Consider the following 19,936-nt stretch of genomic DNA (forward strand, 5'->3'; position numbering starts at 1 on the left):
GGTCATTTACTTAAGCCATGGTAATTTCCCCAGAGAAGAAAATACCACAAAGGTTTACTAAAACTGTGCTATTTGGCACTGCAGTTTAATAAACCCTGTGGCATTTTCCCAGTGGTAAAACACCGCAGGAAAAAATACCACAGGTTAGTGTCCCCCAAATGCGATGCAATGGCTGCTCCGTTTCCCCAGGGCTGCCATTATTTTAAAGGGTAGAGCAGCCCGAACAAACCCCTCTCCCAATATGTTGAAACTCCCCTGGGGATCTTGTGAGACACCCATCCCACCCTCTCCCCACCACCCCTAGAAGGCAGTCCAGTACCTGATATAAAAAACGAACAATAAATACATGTGGGGCAGGCCCCTCCCCCACCCTTCCCAACCCTGACCTTTTGTGAAAAAATGACACCCCCTCCTGGCCTCAGGACCCTCTTACCCTATCCCATCCACCCCCAAACTCTACCCTGGTCGTGTCTTGAAAACCCTGTGGCCTAGTGGGACCTGCAGCCTAGGTAGCCACACATTATTTTATTTATCTATGTGTTTATTTATTTAAAAATGTATTCGCACACATCTAAAATTCAAGGTGGATTACATGATAACATTCGTAATAAAGCATAAAAAAAACCTAAGTATAACATCATACATTAAAATCAGACAAAAGCCCATTTACGTGCATGAAGTCCATTTATGTGTGTAAAACATTTTGAAAGTTACCTCCTAAGTCTGTACCTGAGGCAATGTAGGGTGGAATGGCTTGCCTGAAGTCACAAGGAGCATCTGTGGAAGAAGCAGCCTACGACTCCTCTCGCTGGGCGATTTTCAGAGGGAAAACCATGCGCGGACTTTCCCTTTTACAATTTGTTCACAGTCCATCGAATCAAAGTACCATTGGGCTTTGCAGCTGGCCGGGCTGTTTTGAAAGTTGCCCCGGAATATTTTTGCATCGCTTGACCCCATGCCAGTCTTCTTTCAGATGTACCATATCTATTCATTCACTGCTTTAATAAGTGAACGTTTTCTGAGGTGCACGAAACTGAGGTCCTTAAGTAAAGGTTAGGAGGAATGCCCATTCTGCTAGAGGTACTGACACCGATAAAGAAAGAGTGGGCAACCCAGGCACCTACCTGGGTCGTCAAGCCAAGGAGCCGCCCCTCTGCCACCGGTGCCTCTCCTCCCCGTGGCTCACGTGGTTCACACATCAGCTGTTTGAACCGCGCCGGGCTCTGGAGATACAGAGTGTCACGTGGCTCGAACAACCGATTGGTGTTACCACACGGCTGCAGGATGAAGAGAGAGCGCCCCAGTGGTGCTGAAAGTGGAGCAGCCAGCCAGAGCGCGACGAGGAGAGGTGATTGGGGGAGAGACAGCAAGAACTCCCAGGACCAATGGAAGGAAGGTGTGTGGCTCCCATGTGGCCATACCCGGAGGAAGGAGGAGGAACACCCCTCCCCCCCCCCCTCTTTCAAGACATCGGAAGGGGGCAAGGGCATCCCTGATCGGCCAGGGGGCTGTAAAGCCTGGTGACTGCCCTGCTGCGAAATTCTCATGGCACTCATGGTACTGACCCCGCCGAGTACCGGTTTCACCAAGGCTTCACTCTTATTCCGTTTCTGTGTGAAAAGACCTTGATGAATCAGACCCTAAGCATTCATATTGCCTGTGGTACAGACGTCCCTGAGTACCCACAGTGTTTGTGATACTGGTACAACTCAATGCTTGTAGCAGTGTGAGTATCTCACAGAGGCTTCCTTATAGAATTAATGCACGAGTAGAGGGCAGCTGGATACATACAGTGCTCAGAAAGAAGACTAACCAGGCAGAAAGCAGGGTTTGTAATGCTCCGCAACTCCGTGGTAGCTTGTTTTGTCCGGTAGCATAACCTCTGTTCTCTTATGGTGGTCCCCTGTGAGGAAATCCACAGGACATGGAAAGGAATGAAGCTTTTATCTTTTAGTTCTTGTTGCACAGATACCCAGGGCAATACTCTGAACAGAAACGATCCCTTCCCTCCACGTCTTTTATCTCGCAAATTAACATCACAATTCCACCTCCCGATGGACCAGGGCACTCAGTGTATATGCGCTGGAGGCATTTACATTCGGGCTAGCCTGCATAACTCCCCTGCAACAGCCAGAAAAGCTCTCCTCCTCAGCACCCTGCCAAACTGCTAAATTCTCCAGCAGCCGCAGCTTCCCAAGGTGTCTGGCACTGGCTCTCAGGTTGCCCTGGCCCTGTCCTCTCGGGCCCCGGCTTTCCTGGCAGCTTCCCCGGCTGCCGTCTTATTGTAGCCTCTTCCCGAGCTTCTTAATTCGCTGCACCTGGTCATGTCTCCCCGAAACAGCATCTCCCAGAAGCCTTTCTCCTTCCTCTCTTTCCCTGTATCCCCTAGAGACCGGGTGCCATTTTCCATAATCTCAGGAGGAAGGGACGCACGCTCCGGTACAACATCCTTCAACAGGTCAACCTCACAGACGTTTTGGCCAAAATGAAGAACGCGTAAGGAAGAACGAGCCCATCGTTGGTAGCTAGTGCTAATCATGAAAAATAAAAAAAAAAAACAATTATCCTGATTGAAAATGAAGCCAAATGAGAAACCAAATGAAATGATTGGTAAAATGTGACACTTGTTTTTTGTTTTTGGTGCTTGTTTTAGGTACTTCAACACCATCACGCAGTTCATGAAATTTCATATATTGCAAAGGATATCACAGACCACCGAGCCTTTGGATATGTTTGTGGAAAGGAAGGAAACCATAGATTTGTGGCAATAAAAAGCGCCCAGGCAGTGAGTACCCAAATCTTTCACACAGCATGCGACTGGTGACTTAGTGAATGTGAAGGTGATTCCAATTTTCCCGACAAAATATGTTTCTAAAATAATTTCTGTAACCTGCAGGATCGTTGTCAGAGCAATGGCGCACGCCAAGCCAGGAGGAGGGAAGAGTGCGTTTGGTGGGGGTGGGGACTGGCAGAAGGGGGAGGGGGCATTGGGAGGGGGCCGGTACCAGTGGAAGATCGGAAGGGAGCAGAGCCAAAATGCGGTTTGGGGCTTTTGGTGGGTTTTTTTTTAACACTTCACATGGGAGGAAGGAGAGATTGCCTGGGGTGGGGGAAAGAGAAACAGTTCTTGCATCCTCCCTACCCCCCACCCCCCAACTCCCATCCCGGGCTTGGACTGCTGCGAGGGAGTGATTTGGGCCGCACTAATTTTTGACTGAATGGGAGGAAGGGAAGATCTGAGCTGCCAAATTTAGAGGCGCTAGGCAGGGTAACTTCTTCCCCTGACCTGACCCCCCCCCCCCCCCCCCCCAGCCTCACCCGCTCTTCAGGCACCTACGTTTAGGTGCTCAACCCCAGTTGGGGTTCAATTTAGGTAAGCAGCTCTGAAAGTTAGGCACATAAACCCTTTTAAAAATTGATCTCTAAGGGATTAATACCCTTTAGTAATGCTGCTCAATGTACGCAGCACTGTACAAAAAACACATAAGAGACACTCCCTTCTCAAGAGAGCTTACAAGGTAATCAAGACAAACACGTCAACATATTATCGCAGGTTTTTAATGCTCTGTAGTAAATAGGGACCTTCATGTGAAGACAAAGACCTTGTACTATTTCTAGGACTACCACTGCCAGCAAATATGTATTTTACTAGAGCAGTTCCGGAGGGCCACAAAGAGGCCTGGTTTTCACGATATCAACAATGGAGGCAGAGCTTGCAAATATATCTCATGCATATTTATTGTAGATATCCTGAAAACCAGACCCAGTTGCCCACCCTTGCACTAGAGGGAAGAGACATTATTCTCCTACACAAAGAAACGCGTTTTCCTCAGATTGCTGCATTAAAAATGTCAAAAGAGATAATAAGATGAGCATTAACATAGTTTCCTGGCTTGAGATTTGAGCCACTCTCTGACTGCCCCAGAGTTCACATGATCCTGTTCAGGACTTGTCCTGGTTTGGCTCCGATATCTGGTCACCTCACCCTGGTTCAGCTCATCTATTTTCAGTAGCTTTTGAGCTCCCCTTCCATCCCCCCCCCCCCACCCCCACCAATCCCCATCGGCCAGAAAAGAATGAAGGAGTGTGAAAACAGAAGGGCTTAAAATTGTTTTACTCTGTCACTGCAGCTGTAATTGTATTAGCTTTGTTCTCTGAAGAAATGTAATGCTTACTTACTCATGGACTATTAAGGAATCGGGGAAAACAAATCACCATCTGTCCTTATTAATGCTGCAGATTGTAACAGTATTTCTTAATAGCTTATTATTCATCTGTTATGAGTACTGTGAATCAACACATGGAGATGGAGTCTCCTGCCTAAATGCATTGGTCGACAGTTGAAGACAGTAACGTTGCCACGACAAGCGCGTCAAGCTAAGAGCCACGTGTATTCCCCTTTAACTTTACACAGGCCGAGCCCGTAATATTGGACTTGCGAGACCTCTTTCAACTCATTTTCGAATTGAAACAGAGGGAAGAGATGGAGAAAAAGGCACAGAAAGATAAACAGTGCGAGCAAGCAGTTTACCAGGTACAGAAACCAACACCGCCTAGCACTTGGGCGTCGATGAGTGGGTCACAGTAGAACAGTGGCAAGCACTGTTTGAAAGGATACAATTAAGTGTTCAAAATAAAAAAAAATGTTTAGATTGTTTAAACAATCTAAAAAAAAAAAAATGTATACATTAATATCATTGTAGTTTCTGTTGAAATCAAGTGAAGCTTACGGTAAGTTAGATTTAACTATGACCATGTCAAAAGTACAAAATGGAAACACCTTCTTCAGAACTTGTGTAAGGCGTTGTCTGAAGGGAAGGGACCTGTGGTTAACATATTATTATGTTGAGCGGGGGGGGGGGCATCCTTTTTTTTTTATTTTTTGCTTTTGGCATACTGTTGAATCCAAAGATGTCTCTAGTTACTACAGCAACTCTTGTTTGGTGTAAATGTTTATTTACTGTAAATCCTTGGGCAAAAGGTGTGCTCAGATTGTTGCCAGTGAACTGACTTGTAAGTCTTATGCCAGTCAAATGTAGGATAGCTAATTAAGCTTATTTCCAGCCAAACCTAGGCATCTAGGTTATTTTGGATCTGAAATGAGCTTCGATTTAATATAATCTTGGTAATTTTGGCCGCGTAGATTGAGGCCCCTTAGACTTGGGTGCCTAAATGTAGCTAACTAGTGCTGAAAATCAGCACTAGCCAGCTTGGTCCTTCCTCCTCAACTAACCAAGCTGGTGATCTTCCTCCCGCCTGTCCAGTTAGCATGTCCAGCTTCCTCTGCACATTGCGCCCCCAATCCCTTTTCACCAGCCTGCTCTAAAATAATAAGTAGATGCCTAAGAGCCCACTGACCCTATAGCCTTCTCCAAAAAAAAAAAGAGTCACCAATGCTGATCCAGCAGAAGAGCAGAGGCTTGCCTCCTACCAGCCCAGCACCCAGCATCGCTCTGGCAGTACCTAGCACCTGAGCAGTGCTAGACATTGGGCCTGTAGGCCGTAACTCAGGTAGGCCTGAATCCTCATATTGGCTCAGCATTGAGGAGCTTTTGAAGGTTCTGGGGGGAGGAAGGGAGCCGTCAAAAGGCAACTTATTTTTTAGATCAGGTAAGTGGGAGGAGATGGGGGACACAGATTTTTAATATGAGGTGAGGCAAGTGGGATAGATATCAGGGTGATGTCCAGAGTTTTTCTTCTCAGATTTGAAAGTAGGAAAGCGTTCAAAATGATGTCTAGGGGAGGAGCGATTTTAAGTTCGGGCAGGCGGGAGGGGCGTTGGGGCATTGTTGGGAGTGGGCTGGGAATTTTCTAGATCAGATGGGTGGGAAGGGGATCACCAGCTCTGAGTGCAGGGATAGCTAGCTAGATTTAGGCCTGCTATCCTGGATAGCTATCCCTCCCCTAAGCAAACCCTGCCTACGGGCTTCCCCTCTTTAGAGCAGCTAAATGTATCATCCTTTTGGATTTAGCTGCTCTGCCATGTTCAGATTTCAAAGGGGACGATTTAGCTGCTTAGTCCCATTGTGAATGGATCCCAAAGTTTGGGGGGGGGGGGGGGGAAGCCTGAGTAAATGCTTTTCTAATCCTACACACAGAAGTGCATGTACACTGAGAATCTGTGAATTTGTTCATGGAACACTTTGCATACCTGTATTTGAATATCTATGAGTGAGTAACCCAGATGCCTGATTGTACCTCCTTAGAGATATTAGGTCTGCATGCCCCTGATTCCCTGGCTGTCCTTTAATCTCCAATTCTGCCTCTCATGTCTCTGCTATTTCTCTTCCTCGCTTTTGTTTCTGCACACCTTGACGTAGACAATTTTGGAAGAAGATGTAGAAGACCCTGTGTACCAGGTAATTTATGGGGTGGTGAGACGCAGCCTTTCCAGGAAGATGCTGAAAAGAAATCAGCTTGTTGCCAGCTCACAGCTAATAGCAGGGTGTTTTGAAAGTATAATTACACTGCTGAAGAGAAACAGCTTAAAAAAAAATATGTGAGCAGCATGTTGTTTTTTTTTTTTTTAAAGATATTTTAGAAACAACGATAAGAGACGCTGAAATAATGAGGCCATTCATCTAACACAATGGAAAAAAAAATACAACTTAAACTTTCATTTACATCCTGGTTTAGAAACCATGAGGATTTGCCCTTCATGCCGATGAAAAGTATCCTGCAGAGATCTGACACTGTTAACGAGGATTAAAAAAAAACCAAAAAAAACCCCCCTAACGGAAGCATGAAAGGCGTTAGTTTATCCCGGTTCACGTTCTTTCCAGCGAAAGGGATTTCGCGTGAGAGCATACGGAGCCCTCAGATAGACTGATATTATTATTCCTATTTGCCACCTTGTATGGCTGAGGCCGATGTGGGTGCTATGTTTAGGTAGCACTGACATCAGAGCCAGCTCCTTTTCAAACAAGTCTGTGAATGGCACTGCAGTGCAGTTTGTTCATTTTTTTTTACCCATTTTTTTCTAAATAACTTTGGTGATGTTTTAACTGCTCCAGCGCCATCGCATTGCATTGCTGAACTTGGCCGGATGCTCTTACTGCTAGAGGTTTTGTAAAGTAGTCACAACAGTGTCTAAAGACTGCCATGACGTTAGATCTGAAATTTTACAAACTGGCTTCCATTCAAGCCACATGTAAATACAAATTCTTTGGCATGTGTCTCGTGGTAAACTATATCTTACAGACTTAACCCGCGCTACCCACCTAGCTAAAAGGTGACTGCAAGCAATACATTTACTTATCTTTTAGGCATAGAAGCAGTAAAAGAGGGGCCGCCTTCTGGACCTTGTCCAGTAATGCTTCATCCATAGATCGAAAGGGATAGCTCTATCGCCAAAATTGCATATCTCTTCTGGAAAACAGCCGCACCTGTTTTGTAGACCAGGAGGAGCCCCCAGTGATGTGGCCAAACCTTAGGCCCTTGATTGACCACTATCCTAGCTCATGTTTTTTTGGTCTTGACTGTAATGGGATTGACTATTCAGTTCTGTAAGCGGGATCAGGAAAACTTTCTTCTGGCTAAGCGCTGGCACCATAAAATGTGGAATCCCCATTGTATGCAATAACAAAACAAAAGCTTCCCATTTTAGTAAACCTTGGCAGCCGGAACTTGTTGATTGCTTGCTTGTGACTTTTTATCTGACATTCCAAACTTCTCTGTGTTTTCCTTCTGTTTTACCTTCCATCTTTTCCTCTCTGGCTGCTGATGTAATAGTACATTGTGTTTGAGGCGGGACATGAGCCAATCCGTGATCCTGATACGGAAGAAAACATTTACCAGGTATATAAGTTACTGCCTGCATTGTGGGTAGTGGATGGCTGAATGCAGAGAGAGCCTAATAAGTTTATTGAACTTTGCTTTTTTTTTTTTTTTTTTTTCAATTAAAGAACAGTTTGTCAAGCAGAACATGAATATCAAATACTCCTGTGCTTCAATTTTCCTTACACCTGAGGGCCTGATTCGCCAGTGGTACAAAATGTTACAAGCGTTTTTCCAAAAGGGAGAAAAAAAAAAAATAACCTCTTGTCACAGTGAACAGGTTGCACCACAAGAATGCAAGGGGGAAATTGATTTTGTCCATTTTGGCTTAGCAATCTTGCGTGCCTGTAGTCTTTAACCCTTTGGCGTCAGGTGCAGGATTTTTTTTTTCCCATGAACTCAGAATGGGAGCCTTGAAAAGGGACAACTCCAAAATGACTTTCTTTGATTTTTTTTTCTTTTATGCTGGCTATTATATCTTTTTTTATTGGAAGAAATGTCTGTGTTTTGATTAGTATTTACTGGAGGCATTCTTAGATCCCTGTGGCAAGTGTACATAGCTAAAGGGAAGCGGGGAAAATCATCAGTTACCTCGAGCACAAACCAATTCAAGTTTGCTTCGTTCTTAAAGGATAGGGAACCCTTGTCAGACATCACTACACAGTAAGAGAGATACACTGGCAGCACGTTGCAAACCTACATTCCTACCTACGTTTAGTTTTAGAGCACGTAACAAACTAGTCAGAGACAACACAATTTCCCATGGAAATGCAATTGCAATGCTTTTTCACCAAATGCTGAAAAATAAAACTCAAAACAGGACGTTTGGAGTTTCATGGACCAAAACATCATTTTTTTAAAAAATGTATAGATTTTCCATTTCGGAATGCTGTGCATTTGAAGTGGCAGAAAGCACCACATATTCAAGGATTTGCATTTTACAGTGGTTCATGCATATAACTTTGCATGCATGATTTGGGTGGGATTAGTTTACTCTGGGGAAAACTGCTGCCTCTGACTTTCAGATCTCATTGGTCCTAGGTTTAATAAACACATCAGGTATCTTTACCTTATGATATGGAAGAGTATCGATTTAAATCCTGCGTCCCTGCTCAGCAGCATGTTGCTATGCTGTTAAACATCTGTTTTCCCAGTTCTTTTATTGGCAAGGCAGCTTTTACAGCTACATGAATAATGCAATAAATCACTTTTAAATAAGCATACTATACATTTTTTAACTTTAATTGCAAGTACTTTTTTAATATTATTCTCCTTGGTTAAGTGATAACCCAACTGGAATAAACTTTTGTTGCACTCAATGAAAAGAAATCCTGGTGTCTGCAGGGCAGGAGTCATTTAGTTTCCCATTTCTACTTGAGCAACTAAGGCAGTGGTTGACCCACTCCGGTTCTCGAGAGCCACATTCAGGCCTGATTTTCAGGATATCCATAATGAATAAGTATGAGACAGATTTGCAAATATCTCATGCATTGTCATTGTGGATATCCTGAAAAACAGACCTATTTGTGACTCTTGAGGACCAGAGGTGCAGCTATAACATTTTACAACTGTAAAGAATTTGTTTTCATGATTTGTGGAACTGTTTTAGGTAAACACAGAGCAGTATTATTCTGAGGGGAAGCTCCAGAGACCTTGCTAGTTGTCTATTAAGAGCACAGAGGGCTTAAATGAAAACTGCATTCTGATTGGCAGAATGTTTTTGTCAATCATAAACCAGAGAAGAGATTAGCATATAGAAGGTGAGGTTAACCCCTATAACTTCATAGTAGACTGTACTTGCTAAGAGTACATTATGTATGCTAATGTCTGACTGGTGATTACCTTTGCTTCAATTTTTCTTACACTTCAGGCCTGTTTTGCCAAGTGAGTTAAAACACTATTTTGGTGGTGTTTTAATTGGATTTAAGAAGTTTTTATTGCATTATAAAAATTTTTGTGAAGAATTATCTTCCATATGGCTATGAAGCTGCTTGTTTGAAGAAAGTGGATGATAGATCAGACCAGGTGGTGGAGAAACCCATCCATACACTGTCTGGCTTGCAGACACCTTCATGGTTGTAAGAAAAAGTAATTTTTGATCTGGTGCCTTTTCTAATCAATTTTTTATTTCCTGTCTCTTTCATGGGTTGGTGATTACCTGAGGCACCTCCCTCGTGTTTTGTTTTGTTTTTTTTGTTACATCCATTTTAGGTTTCAAAATTATCTGAGTAGGCATACCCAGATAACGTTTTTTGAGAATATTCAGTCGCATGTTTATCCCACTGAATATCCCTGATAACTTATTCGGCTAACTGTAGCCAGTTATCCATTAAATGACTTTTTGAATATTGGCTTCCAAATGTTTATATATATATTACTATATACTTTGAATGGGGAAGAGCTTTTCTAAAATTTATTATGACATGTAAAAATATCTGTAAAGCTCTCTCTTCATCTGTGTATCTGAATTTTTGTAAACCATGGAATAATATTTACATTGGGTGAAACATAACATATTACATAGTAAACATAATGGGGTAGATTTTAAAAGAAGCACGTGCGGCCTACATGTGCGCACATTATCAGGAGCGTGCACATGTACGCCTGATTTTATAACATGCGTGCGCATGTTATAAAATCAGGGATCGGCGCGCGCAATGGGGTGCACAGTCATGCACCTTGCGCGTGCCGAGCCGCGCTGCCTTCCACCGTTCCCTCCCCTTTAACCTGACCTTCCCCTTACCTTTCCTCCCTTAGCCCTACTCTAACCCCTCCCAAAATTTTTAATTTACCTTTTGCGCCTGCCTCTGGGCAGCGCAAGTTGCGCGCGCCGGCCAACTGCCGGCGCGCGATCCCACGCACAGCAGCAAATAGTCGCTGTGCCTGGAGCCTCTGACCCCGCCCCCAGACTGTCCCGCCCCTTTAGTAAAGCCCCGGGACTTACACGCGTAGCGGAGGTTTACACGCGTCGCCGAGCCTTTTGAAAATAGGCCCGGCGCGCGTAACCTTTTTAAAATCCGGCCCAATAAATTTCTGCAGAAAAAGATCCAAGTAGTCCATCCAGTCTGCCCAACAAGTTTGTTTTTGGTTTGTCTGGGTTTTTTAGGGAAGTAACTGCTGCTCTGTGCAAGTTACCTCTGTGCCTTCTGTTATTGAAAGTGATATTCTCCAGCTGAGCAAAATTAGTTACTGGCATACACATTAACAGATCTGCACAAATATTCATGTCTTAGAATTTTTGCATTTGTAAATTTTGGCACACATTATTACTAGAGCTTTTCTCAGACATAATGCACACGCAAACTGAACTTTTAATGAACCCTATGCAAGTGAAATCATACCAGTTCTGCCCATGTAGCCTAAGTGATGCAGGTGTGCGTTAATACAGTATAAGGCTTTTATGGAATTTGGGCAGGACGTTTCCAGGGCCAGCCCGCTGACTCAGTGGCAAGTGCCGCCCAAAAAACCTGGGTTTGATTCTTAGGTCAAGCTTTTTTTCCCCGGCTGAAGCTGGAGGTGCTGTAAAGGCAATGTTCAAAGCCTCTAGACTAGAGGAAGAAAGTAGCAGCCATTGCTCAATGGTGACACCTAGTGGCCAAGCTTAGGCTGCATCTTAGCAGAATTTCAGAGGGAGGCATGGTTTGCAACCCTTGGCTGAGGACTCTCCTTGTATTAGGGGGGCTGGATGGCAGATATAAAATTAAAAATGACATACTCAGGAACTGTGAATAAAAGCTCTTGGTGCTTTAGCCCAAAATAGGCCATTTTTTATTTAGCTGAAAGCCCAAAACGAGCATAAGGAAATGGGCACACCCCTCTCCCCCCAAAAAGAGCTATTTCATTGTACAATCTTTTTGCCATAAGAGGAAGGGCATTGGATGTCAAGTCCTCTTTCTTTCTGGGGCTTTATTTCTCCCTTTGGTTTTACTGTTGTGATGTTCAGTTTGCAAGCTGGCAGCTTCATATCTGAACTCTGTAGTAAGAGGGCAGACACCTGTGAAATAAAACCGTGTGTGTGTGTGTGTGTGTGTGTGTGGTGAACCTTCCATATGGATCAGTAGCTGGATGGATGGATGAATGGAGGGGATAGACTCAGGAGCAAATAAGGAAGTAGGGTGATGGATCCAAGAAACATCCTCCCTATAGAGGCAGGGAGGGTAGGTAGGGGTAGGTGAGGGGCAAAGACAGTAATAATTTCAAGAAAGAATGGGGAAGTAAGTCTAAGGTAAGGGATTGGGTCGGTTCTGTGGTGTCATCATAGGAAGAGAGATTGGGCAGACAAGATGGGCCTTCCTGTTATAAACTGCCATCTTGCTCTTTGTTTATATACACACACACACAAATATGCATTATATACGTGGTTATGATTATTTAGGGATTAAACAATGCTCTAAATAAGGGTGCTTTAAAACAAATTAAATTTTAAAAATGGTGGTACAATAATATGCCATTCGGCAGCAGAAAGGTCAAAGTGTGTTGTTCATGTCAGAATAAGGCAGCAGAGGAGAAGAAAGACTGAAAGGCCATTACTTTCAAGCTCTGTCACAGTCTTTATCTCTATCCCCTTCATGCTGCTTTTCTTATTTCCCAGTTCCCACCGTAGCACAGTTTAGCCACCTTAAAGCTAGTGAAAAGCATAAGAAGGGCATGAGCAGCCAGCCTCAGCGAGCTCCACCCCCAGACATTTGTATTCCCTTACCAGGAAGCAGAGCTGATCTTGGAAGCAATAGATCACAATTGTCTTTATTTAAATAATAGCTAGAAAGATCAGATCATAACCGTTCAATAATGCACGTCATCTTGCAGATCTTTTCCTCTTTGACACTTAAACCCTGGCAAAATTGGGGAGATCAAACCCCCCTCCCCATCTCATCTTAGCCCAAATAATTTCAGTGGCTTTTTAGAAGCTGTTCCTTATTGTCACTGTTTGAAAACCCCATCTCTGCTGTGACAGCCTGGCCACACTCAACATTCCTGACAAGTCTGGTCGATTCCTGCACGGCTGCTAAGTCCTGCTTACTTACACTCATGGCCTTAATGGCTACCCAGCAGCACCCTCAGCAGTGCTGCTCGAGAGAAGAGTCTGCTGGGATCTCTGTCCTATCACTCGCTTGAAGCTTGTCAATGGGCCAAACCTGGGGGGAATTCTGACCACTTCTACTACGCACTTATTCCCTCCCTCACGAGCCCGATGTGGGTGTCCAGGGTGGAGCAGGCCAGCAGCACCATGAGAGGATAGGCTGGTCCTTTGCAGTCGGGTAGAATGGGAGAGGAAAAGAGGTTAGGAACCTAAAGAGCAGGGAGTTTAGGTTCTTCCAAGGCATGCATGTCACTGCCCCGTGTCCTCGCATTAACCGTTTGGTGTCAGACCCACTCAGGCCTGAATTTCTCATTAGGCAGGATAGAACAGCTGACTAGTGCTGTCAAGTTGAAAGAAGTACCTCCTCTATCCTGAACCCACCCAACCCATAAAAATAATATAAACATAGCATACAGTTAATAGTGTAGCTCAGCCTAAGCAGCAGTATCCCATCAGACCCACTTTCTTAAGGGCCCGAGAGTGGGGTGGTGGCATTCAGAACACTATACAATTGCACTTGGCCTACCTCTGTGCCTTAATGGGGATGGATCTACCGGCACACTCCTGCTCAGACTGAGCAGTGCTTGGGTGAGAGGAATGCCCTGTGGAGGAGAGGTGCCCCTTTCACCTCTGAGCATTTCTGGGGTAGGACTCCTCCTTTCCTGGCCACTGCATCTTAGAAGGGGACTTCTGCTCAGTGCCTAGGGACACCAAAGAGATAAATCTGGCTGTGGTACCACCCCACTGATCAACCGTCAGCCCTCTAGCAGCAATCGTTTTGGCCTTCTCTGCCCCCAACCTTGAAGCCAAAAGGAAAAAAATTGATCACGGGTATAGGTTACCCAGATTACACTCCCCCTTCTGAGCTTCAGGGTCTGGCCAGAGCAGAAAATTTTAAAAATGGGCAACACATTCTTCAGGATTGTTAGTACAGAATGATTATTCAACTAAAGTCATATACTTATTTTTTTTTTATTATATGAATGATTTTCAAGTCATTACAATGACAAAAGCAGAGTAGTATTGCAGTTGTTAAAACCATGAAGTGGTATCTATCATCGCAAAATGAAAGGCTATTTCAACTTTCTCTTGCAACTCTGTTATCTGATTGTACTACAAGCCCTTTCCCTCCCCATTTAATGATTGAAACTACTGTTTTTGAAAAATACAGTACAATAACAAAAGCATCTTTGCATTTGTACAGTTGCAATCTCACCCAGTTGACGACACAGTACAGATAACATGTTATTTCACTGAAATGTCCATTCCTCTAATATAATACAATCTAACGAAGTATCTTCACCAAAAGCATGCAGCATTTAGACAGAATGGCTTTGCAGCACGTACTAATTATGAATGTTAAAGTAAAGTTCTTGATTATTCTAAATTTGCCTCCTCCTTTCCCAATGCAATGTGATTAGTTGTGGAGAATTTCACTGCTGTTACCTTTATGTAAGCAGAAGAATGGGCAGTAACCATAACCGATGCTCAGCTTGAACGGTGGCAAATCAGTTGAACATGACTGGTGCCAAAATGATCCTGAAGTCTTAGTTATGATGTTTTCAAATGACATGGCATAGCCTTTTCTGATATGTTTGTCTCATAGTTGAAGAATGCATGTGCATGCAATAGCTACGTATAGTGTGATGTGCAGTAAACATGTTGTGAGTTTGTATTTCTGCAAGAATATCTAAGGTAGAGTCCTTAGTCACCTCATTATCCTGCACTGTAAAGCACATATTTGCCTAGTATATTGGTTTCCTTTTAGTACATTTTTATGTAACCCTCATCCTCAGTCCCAAGAGGGCTCATACTCAGTACTGGGGTTAAGTCCTGGACTCATTCTCACACAACCCTGGTGCATGCTTTCTTCTGTGTGTGTGGGGGGGGGGGGGGGGGGGAGGAGGGGATTGTGGAAAGGATAAATCTCCAAGTCCTAGGTGTTACATTTACTCTGATCTTCTAAATGCCAATGAAGAAGCTGGGCAGTCTAATGGCGTTTACTGAGGTACTTGTTCAACATGAATAATATGGCTGTTGATTCAAGTTTATCCGATACTATCTATAATGCAATGGAAAGCAGTGAATGTGTGAATCAGTGGTCCCTTAATTCTCCCTCAGGGTCCTTTCTTTCTCCTTGGATGGAATATGAAACTGCCCCGGACAAACTGGAAAGTGTCCTCCTATTCCTTTAGGGATTCCTCTAAAACAGCTGGGATCCAATTCTAGATTTGAATTCTTCAGTTCTCTCCTCCCCCCTCTTGTGTCCCTTGTGGGCACCTCCACAGCATGTTTGTTCTAGAGGGGCACCGGTGTATTGGCACTTTCCATCCTCTTTCCTCCCAGTTATAGTACCAACTGGGTATCCCCTCCTTCATCCAAATGCCGAATTGGCAACAGAATGCCTTGGATTGAAAGATACCCAGATGACAAAAAAAAAAACCCAAACCAAACCCTCAAGTCTTCACTCCCCTTTCTAGGGTAGGAAGTATGAATGAAATTTCCTCCAATGAAAAGCATGCAATGAATAAACCACTCAAAAACAAAAACACACACAAGTCGCCAACCACTGGAAGTGAATTGGAAGTAAATCTCTTAACTGTCTGCCAAGACATGATGGGCTCAGTGGGCCTTGGTCTTATGTTCTTAAGGCTTTGGGCATGTGCTGTTCAAACTTAAGGATACTAAAAGGAAAACCTCCTGTCCTTTCCACTCTGAGCTATAAAATCTATAAAAATATTAGGGTTCACTTGCAAATAGTAAAGATGGAATAAACTTTTACAGGAACCTTTAATGAGGGCACTATGATAATGATGATGCACTCCTCTGCTCTACACTGTTTCACCTTCCTAATAGACCACACTCCTTAGTAGGAATCCCATTGGGGCCCTATATTTATTTTTTGGTGCTATCCCCGTTACTTTCTTTCTATTTCTGAAAGGGTGATGTCCAATGGTACATCTGATAGTGGGGTTTTTTAAACATGATACCTTATGTATTTTATTTTCATTCATCTAGGTTCCAACCAGCCAGAAGAAGGAAGGTATTTATGATGTGCCAAAAAGTCAACCTGTAAGTGTACGTATGATTTCTCTATTTTGGGGCAAAAAGCATAGGTGAAGCTGTGCATAATTTTATATGTATGACACAGTAAATGAGAGCAGCTCATCCAATCTACTCAATTGTCTTCCTCTCTGGTTCTCTACCACTTTGAGTGGATAAGCAATAATGGCTCTCCATCTCAACATGATTTTTTAACCTGGCCTCTCAAACCTGTTCCTACCACTGCCCTCTATATATATCCCAAGCCACCACCTCCACTAGTAGTCTATTACAGGGTGTGTTATCTTCCTTATGGCTTCTTACAAGTCCTGTACTTAATCCAACATTGAGTACTCCCTCCCATGCCTTACAACCAAGCTTTCTAATAATACAAACAGCCACCAAAGCTAGAGAGGCTGTTTTCTGAAGTATCCAGACTCTCCATTCTAGTTGACGTTAGGGTTATAACCATGGTTCTTCTGTGCAAGTTATTCCAAGCTTCTTGGAAACCTGATGCAGCTTACCTCTGACAGAGTTACAGCAGTGGTTGCTTTGTGAGGGCCTCCCCAGCCTTCTTCAAAACACAATCCAGCTGAAGCCCCCTATTCTCTACCTATTGGATTTTATTTTCCCTTCTTTGACCCTCTAACATTCTATGTGACACAAGCCCCCCTCCCCTCTGATTTCTTCTACCTGTTATTCACCCCCCACCCAAAAAAAAAAAATCTGCCATTACCACGCTGCTCTCTGTTTTTGTCAAACATGTTTTTCAAATTTTGTCATCGTTTTGGTTGCCGTTGCTTTTGCCAGTAATTGCAGGCTTCTACCACCCTTTCAATTTCGAAGCATTTTCTTATGCTTTCTTTGAATTTTCCTTCCTGTGACCTCCTTGAATTTCCTTTTCTACGGAAATTTTCACCATCTTGTAATTTATTGAAGCTTATCTCAGAAGCCCCATACATCTCAGAGAAAACTGTATAAATCCCCAATTATTTGAAGTTTAGGCTGTCTTCCAGTCGTAATTGCTTAATACATTATCGGCTTCATTACAGTATGCCTCATTATCCCTTTCCTGTTGTGCATGCCCCACACCAGGATGCCAACTTAAACTATGGGCAGGAAACCAAAAATGCTCGTTTGCACTTTCATTGCCATACAATATCATTTAAATGTACTCAGAACTACTGTATTCATGTGCCCTACCACATTCAATACGGAAAAAGAAAAAGAAGAGGAACATAAATTTTTTATTTCTTTTGAACAAAATACTGCCATAGGATGCTGAGTCTGGGTGGGGTTTGCATTTACGCAAATACTTTCTGATTTTGAAAAGTTTGGGCCTGATTTTAAAAGCATTTACACACTTAAAGCTGGGTTTCACACGTGTAAATGCACTTTATCCATGAAAGTGGGCTTTTGGAAATTGCTGCAATATATGCCATTGAAATGTCAATAGAATAGTCATGTCTAAGTGCACTTTACGCGCATAAGTGGCTTTTTAAAATTGCTATGATAGTATGTTATATTTACATGTGTAACTCCTTTGAAAATTGACTTGTATGTGTGGACATTTCCCAGAAAACATTCCCTGCATAAAATAATGGGTGTAACTATTTGAACGAGTAGTTTTTTTTGTGGGATAATTTTCAAAACGGACTTAAACGCATACGTTTTATGATTTTAATTGTTTTATTGTATGCTGATGTTTTATGATTTATGAAGGCCTGACTGGCTGTAATCCGTGCTGTACACATACCATGGAAAGAGGCAGGGCATCAGAACATGTAAATAAATAAACAAATAAATAAAATAAATAGGTTTGCTTTGAAAACTGGTGTAACTTGGGCATATAATAACCCCTTGAATGTGTGGAGTCGGGGCCTTCCTTTCACAGCAAAATGCTTATGAAATTGGTAGAGTCGTATATGTGGAGGGGCTGGGAGTTTAGTCCAATGGTGTGAAATTTCCTGCAAAGTTTAAGTGTAAAGAAGAGTGCAACTCCTCACCCATGTGTATAGCAAAAAGGGAGGGTGTGGAGATGCCTCTGCATCACTGAACCACAGCTGTGCCCTTCTATCATTTAATACGTCCTGTCTAACAAGTGTGCCCGAGGGATGATGATCCATCAAAAGAGTGAGCTAATAATATAAGTAAATATTAGGGGCGGGAAGACGTTTTTTTGGGAGTGGGGTTGTTTTCCCACAAAATTCATTTTATCTAATGTCCATTTCATTTATTTAGTTAAAAAAACACACCGAAAAAAAAAAGAAAAGAAATGGGGCCTCCTGACATCTCCAAATATAACGTGCAAGGAAAAAGTTTCAGTTCCACCACAAGATATAATAGAAATTTTTCAGTTTTAATTCTTACAGTCAGTAGAAAACGGCAACTCCACGTTAGTATATATAAACAGGTATCAGTCCCCCGACACGGTCCCGTGTTTCGCTGGTGGCTGCATCGGGAGGGACCACACAGAATATAAATTCTAAAATACAAACACAGTCAGTCAGAGTGGAACATAACATAAGAGGCTATAACAGTAACAGAGATACAATGTATACTTACATCCTTTAATCATATCATGGAGCGCAAACACCCTCACTATGTGAACACAATTTAAAGAAGAAGCCTTGGCGCCAAAAACAGGTGTCATCGCGAGACTGTCAAAAATAAGTCCCGCCCCCATTTACACGAATAAATGCCATTCAATGTCCTTATTGAGTCCATGAGGGTGAATGGTTTTTAAAGTGTAAAGTTGGAAGTAGGATACTGGAGTTGATAGACCTTTGATCTGACTCAGTATAGCAAATCTTATGATCTTATGTTCTCCCTAGTTCACCCAGATCTCCCACCCAGTCAGTAGTTCACAATAAACCCATTTAATATCACTTACACCAGATAATTAGCAGGTGTAAAAGTACATGAGTAAGTTAGAATTTGTATGTGCAAAACTGCTTTTTAAAATAGCAACTTATACATGTAACTGTTGTCCCCTCCCGGGAACACCTCTAGACCATTCCTTTTTTATACATGTATATGTGTATGCGAATGCGAAAATATGTGCGTATTTTGGACTTTTATAAAATATGGAATACATGAGTACAGACTACTTATTTGCGTATATGCTCATTTTTACGTGCGTAATGTTTTGAAAATTCACCTTTAATTTTTTAGTTGTACCCTGCAAGGTAGAATAGCTAAGGGACATCATACAATGTATATTAGACTATATGTTAACTTTATTTTTGTGTGGCAGGGTTGGGGAGAGGGCTGTTTCAGATGCCTGGATAGAAAGATGGCATGGTAGAAACATTTATTCGGCTCTACAGTCTTGCAACCATTTAATGGCATTGGCTGGCCAAGTACTATATGCCAGCTGTGTGCTAAACAGCCCTTTTCAGTGCTCACAATTGCAAATCTACAGAATTCATATTGTTCAAGCATTCTATATGAGCCAAGAAATGCATTTCCTTAATGCTTCTTGTGTACTTTATTTAATTATAAGCAAATAACAGGGCTTCTACTATTGCTTATCTCAGAGTAAGTGAACATTTGATATGCATGGGATACATTTTCAGTAGAGGGGTCCATATTGAAATGGTTTGTCTGGCTAGGTCAGGGAGCTAGCCAGACACACTGCTGGAACTGAATTTCCTAGCACGCCAACCACTGAGATTTTGATTTATCTGGGTAAGCGTTTGCATGAACAAAACTTACCAAGACAAATCAGAGGTATGCAGGGGGCGTATCTGAGTGGTGGTATCTTACTCGGATAACTTAACTGGAGACTGCTGATAAATGATTGTAATTACTTATATTGCTTATTATTCTTCTATATGCCTTGTCAGAAGGGTCTGCTAATGTAACGTTGGTACTGCAGCCTTTCCCTATGCTGACAAACAAAGAAGCATTCTTGGTATCTCAGGATACATCAGAATAGTGAACTTAACTTCATTTTGTGTAACTCCCAACATGGATATCACTCAGCCTAGGTTACTTGGCATGAGAGGGAGGTATAAATAACAGACATATCCCACA

General features: G+C 42.8%; 1 protein-coding gene across 13 annotated transcripts in view; it reads left to right on the forward strand.

The window, feature by feature from the left end:
* DAB1 (DAB adaptor protein 1) overlaps positions 1-19,936 on the forward strand; it is a 322,030-nt gene that overhangs the window by 272,825 nt on the left and 29,269 nt on the right. For 5 of the 13 annotated variants that reach the window (XM_029618406.1, XM_029618407.1, XM_029618405.1 and 2 more), the window contains exons 5-9: positions 2,654-2,785; positions 4,415-4,534; positions 6,321-6,359; positions 7,732-7,797; positions 15,875-15,934. In XM_029618406.1, the coding sequence (XP_029474266.1) occupies positions 2,654-2,785; positions 4,415-4,534; positions 6,321-6,359; positions 7,732-7,797; positions 15,875-15,934 (417 nt within the window). The remainder of the gene's footprint in view (positions 1-2,653; positions 2,786-4,414; positions 4,535-6,320; positions 6,360-7,731; positions 7,798-15,874; positions 15,935-19,936) is intronic. The other 8 variants (XM_029618408.1, XM_029618411.1, XM_029618414.1 and 5 more) reach the window with 5 other exon arrangements.

This window comes from Rhinatrema bivittatum, chromosome 10, assembly GCF_901001135.1.
Source record: "Rhinatrema bivittatum chromosome 10, aRhiBiv1.1, whole genome shotgun sequence".
NCBI lineage: Eukaryota > Metazoa > Chordata > Amphibia > Gymnophiona > Rhinatrematidae > Rhinatrema > Rhinatrema bivittatum.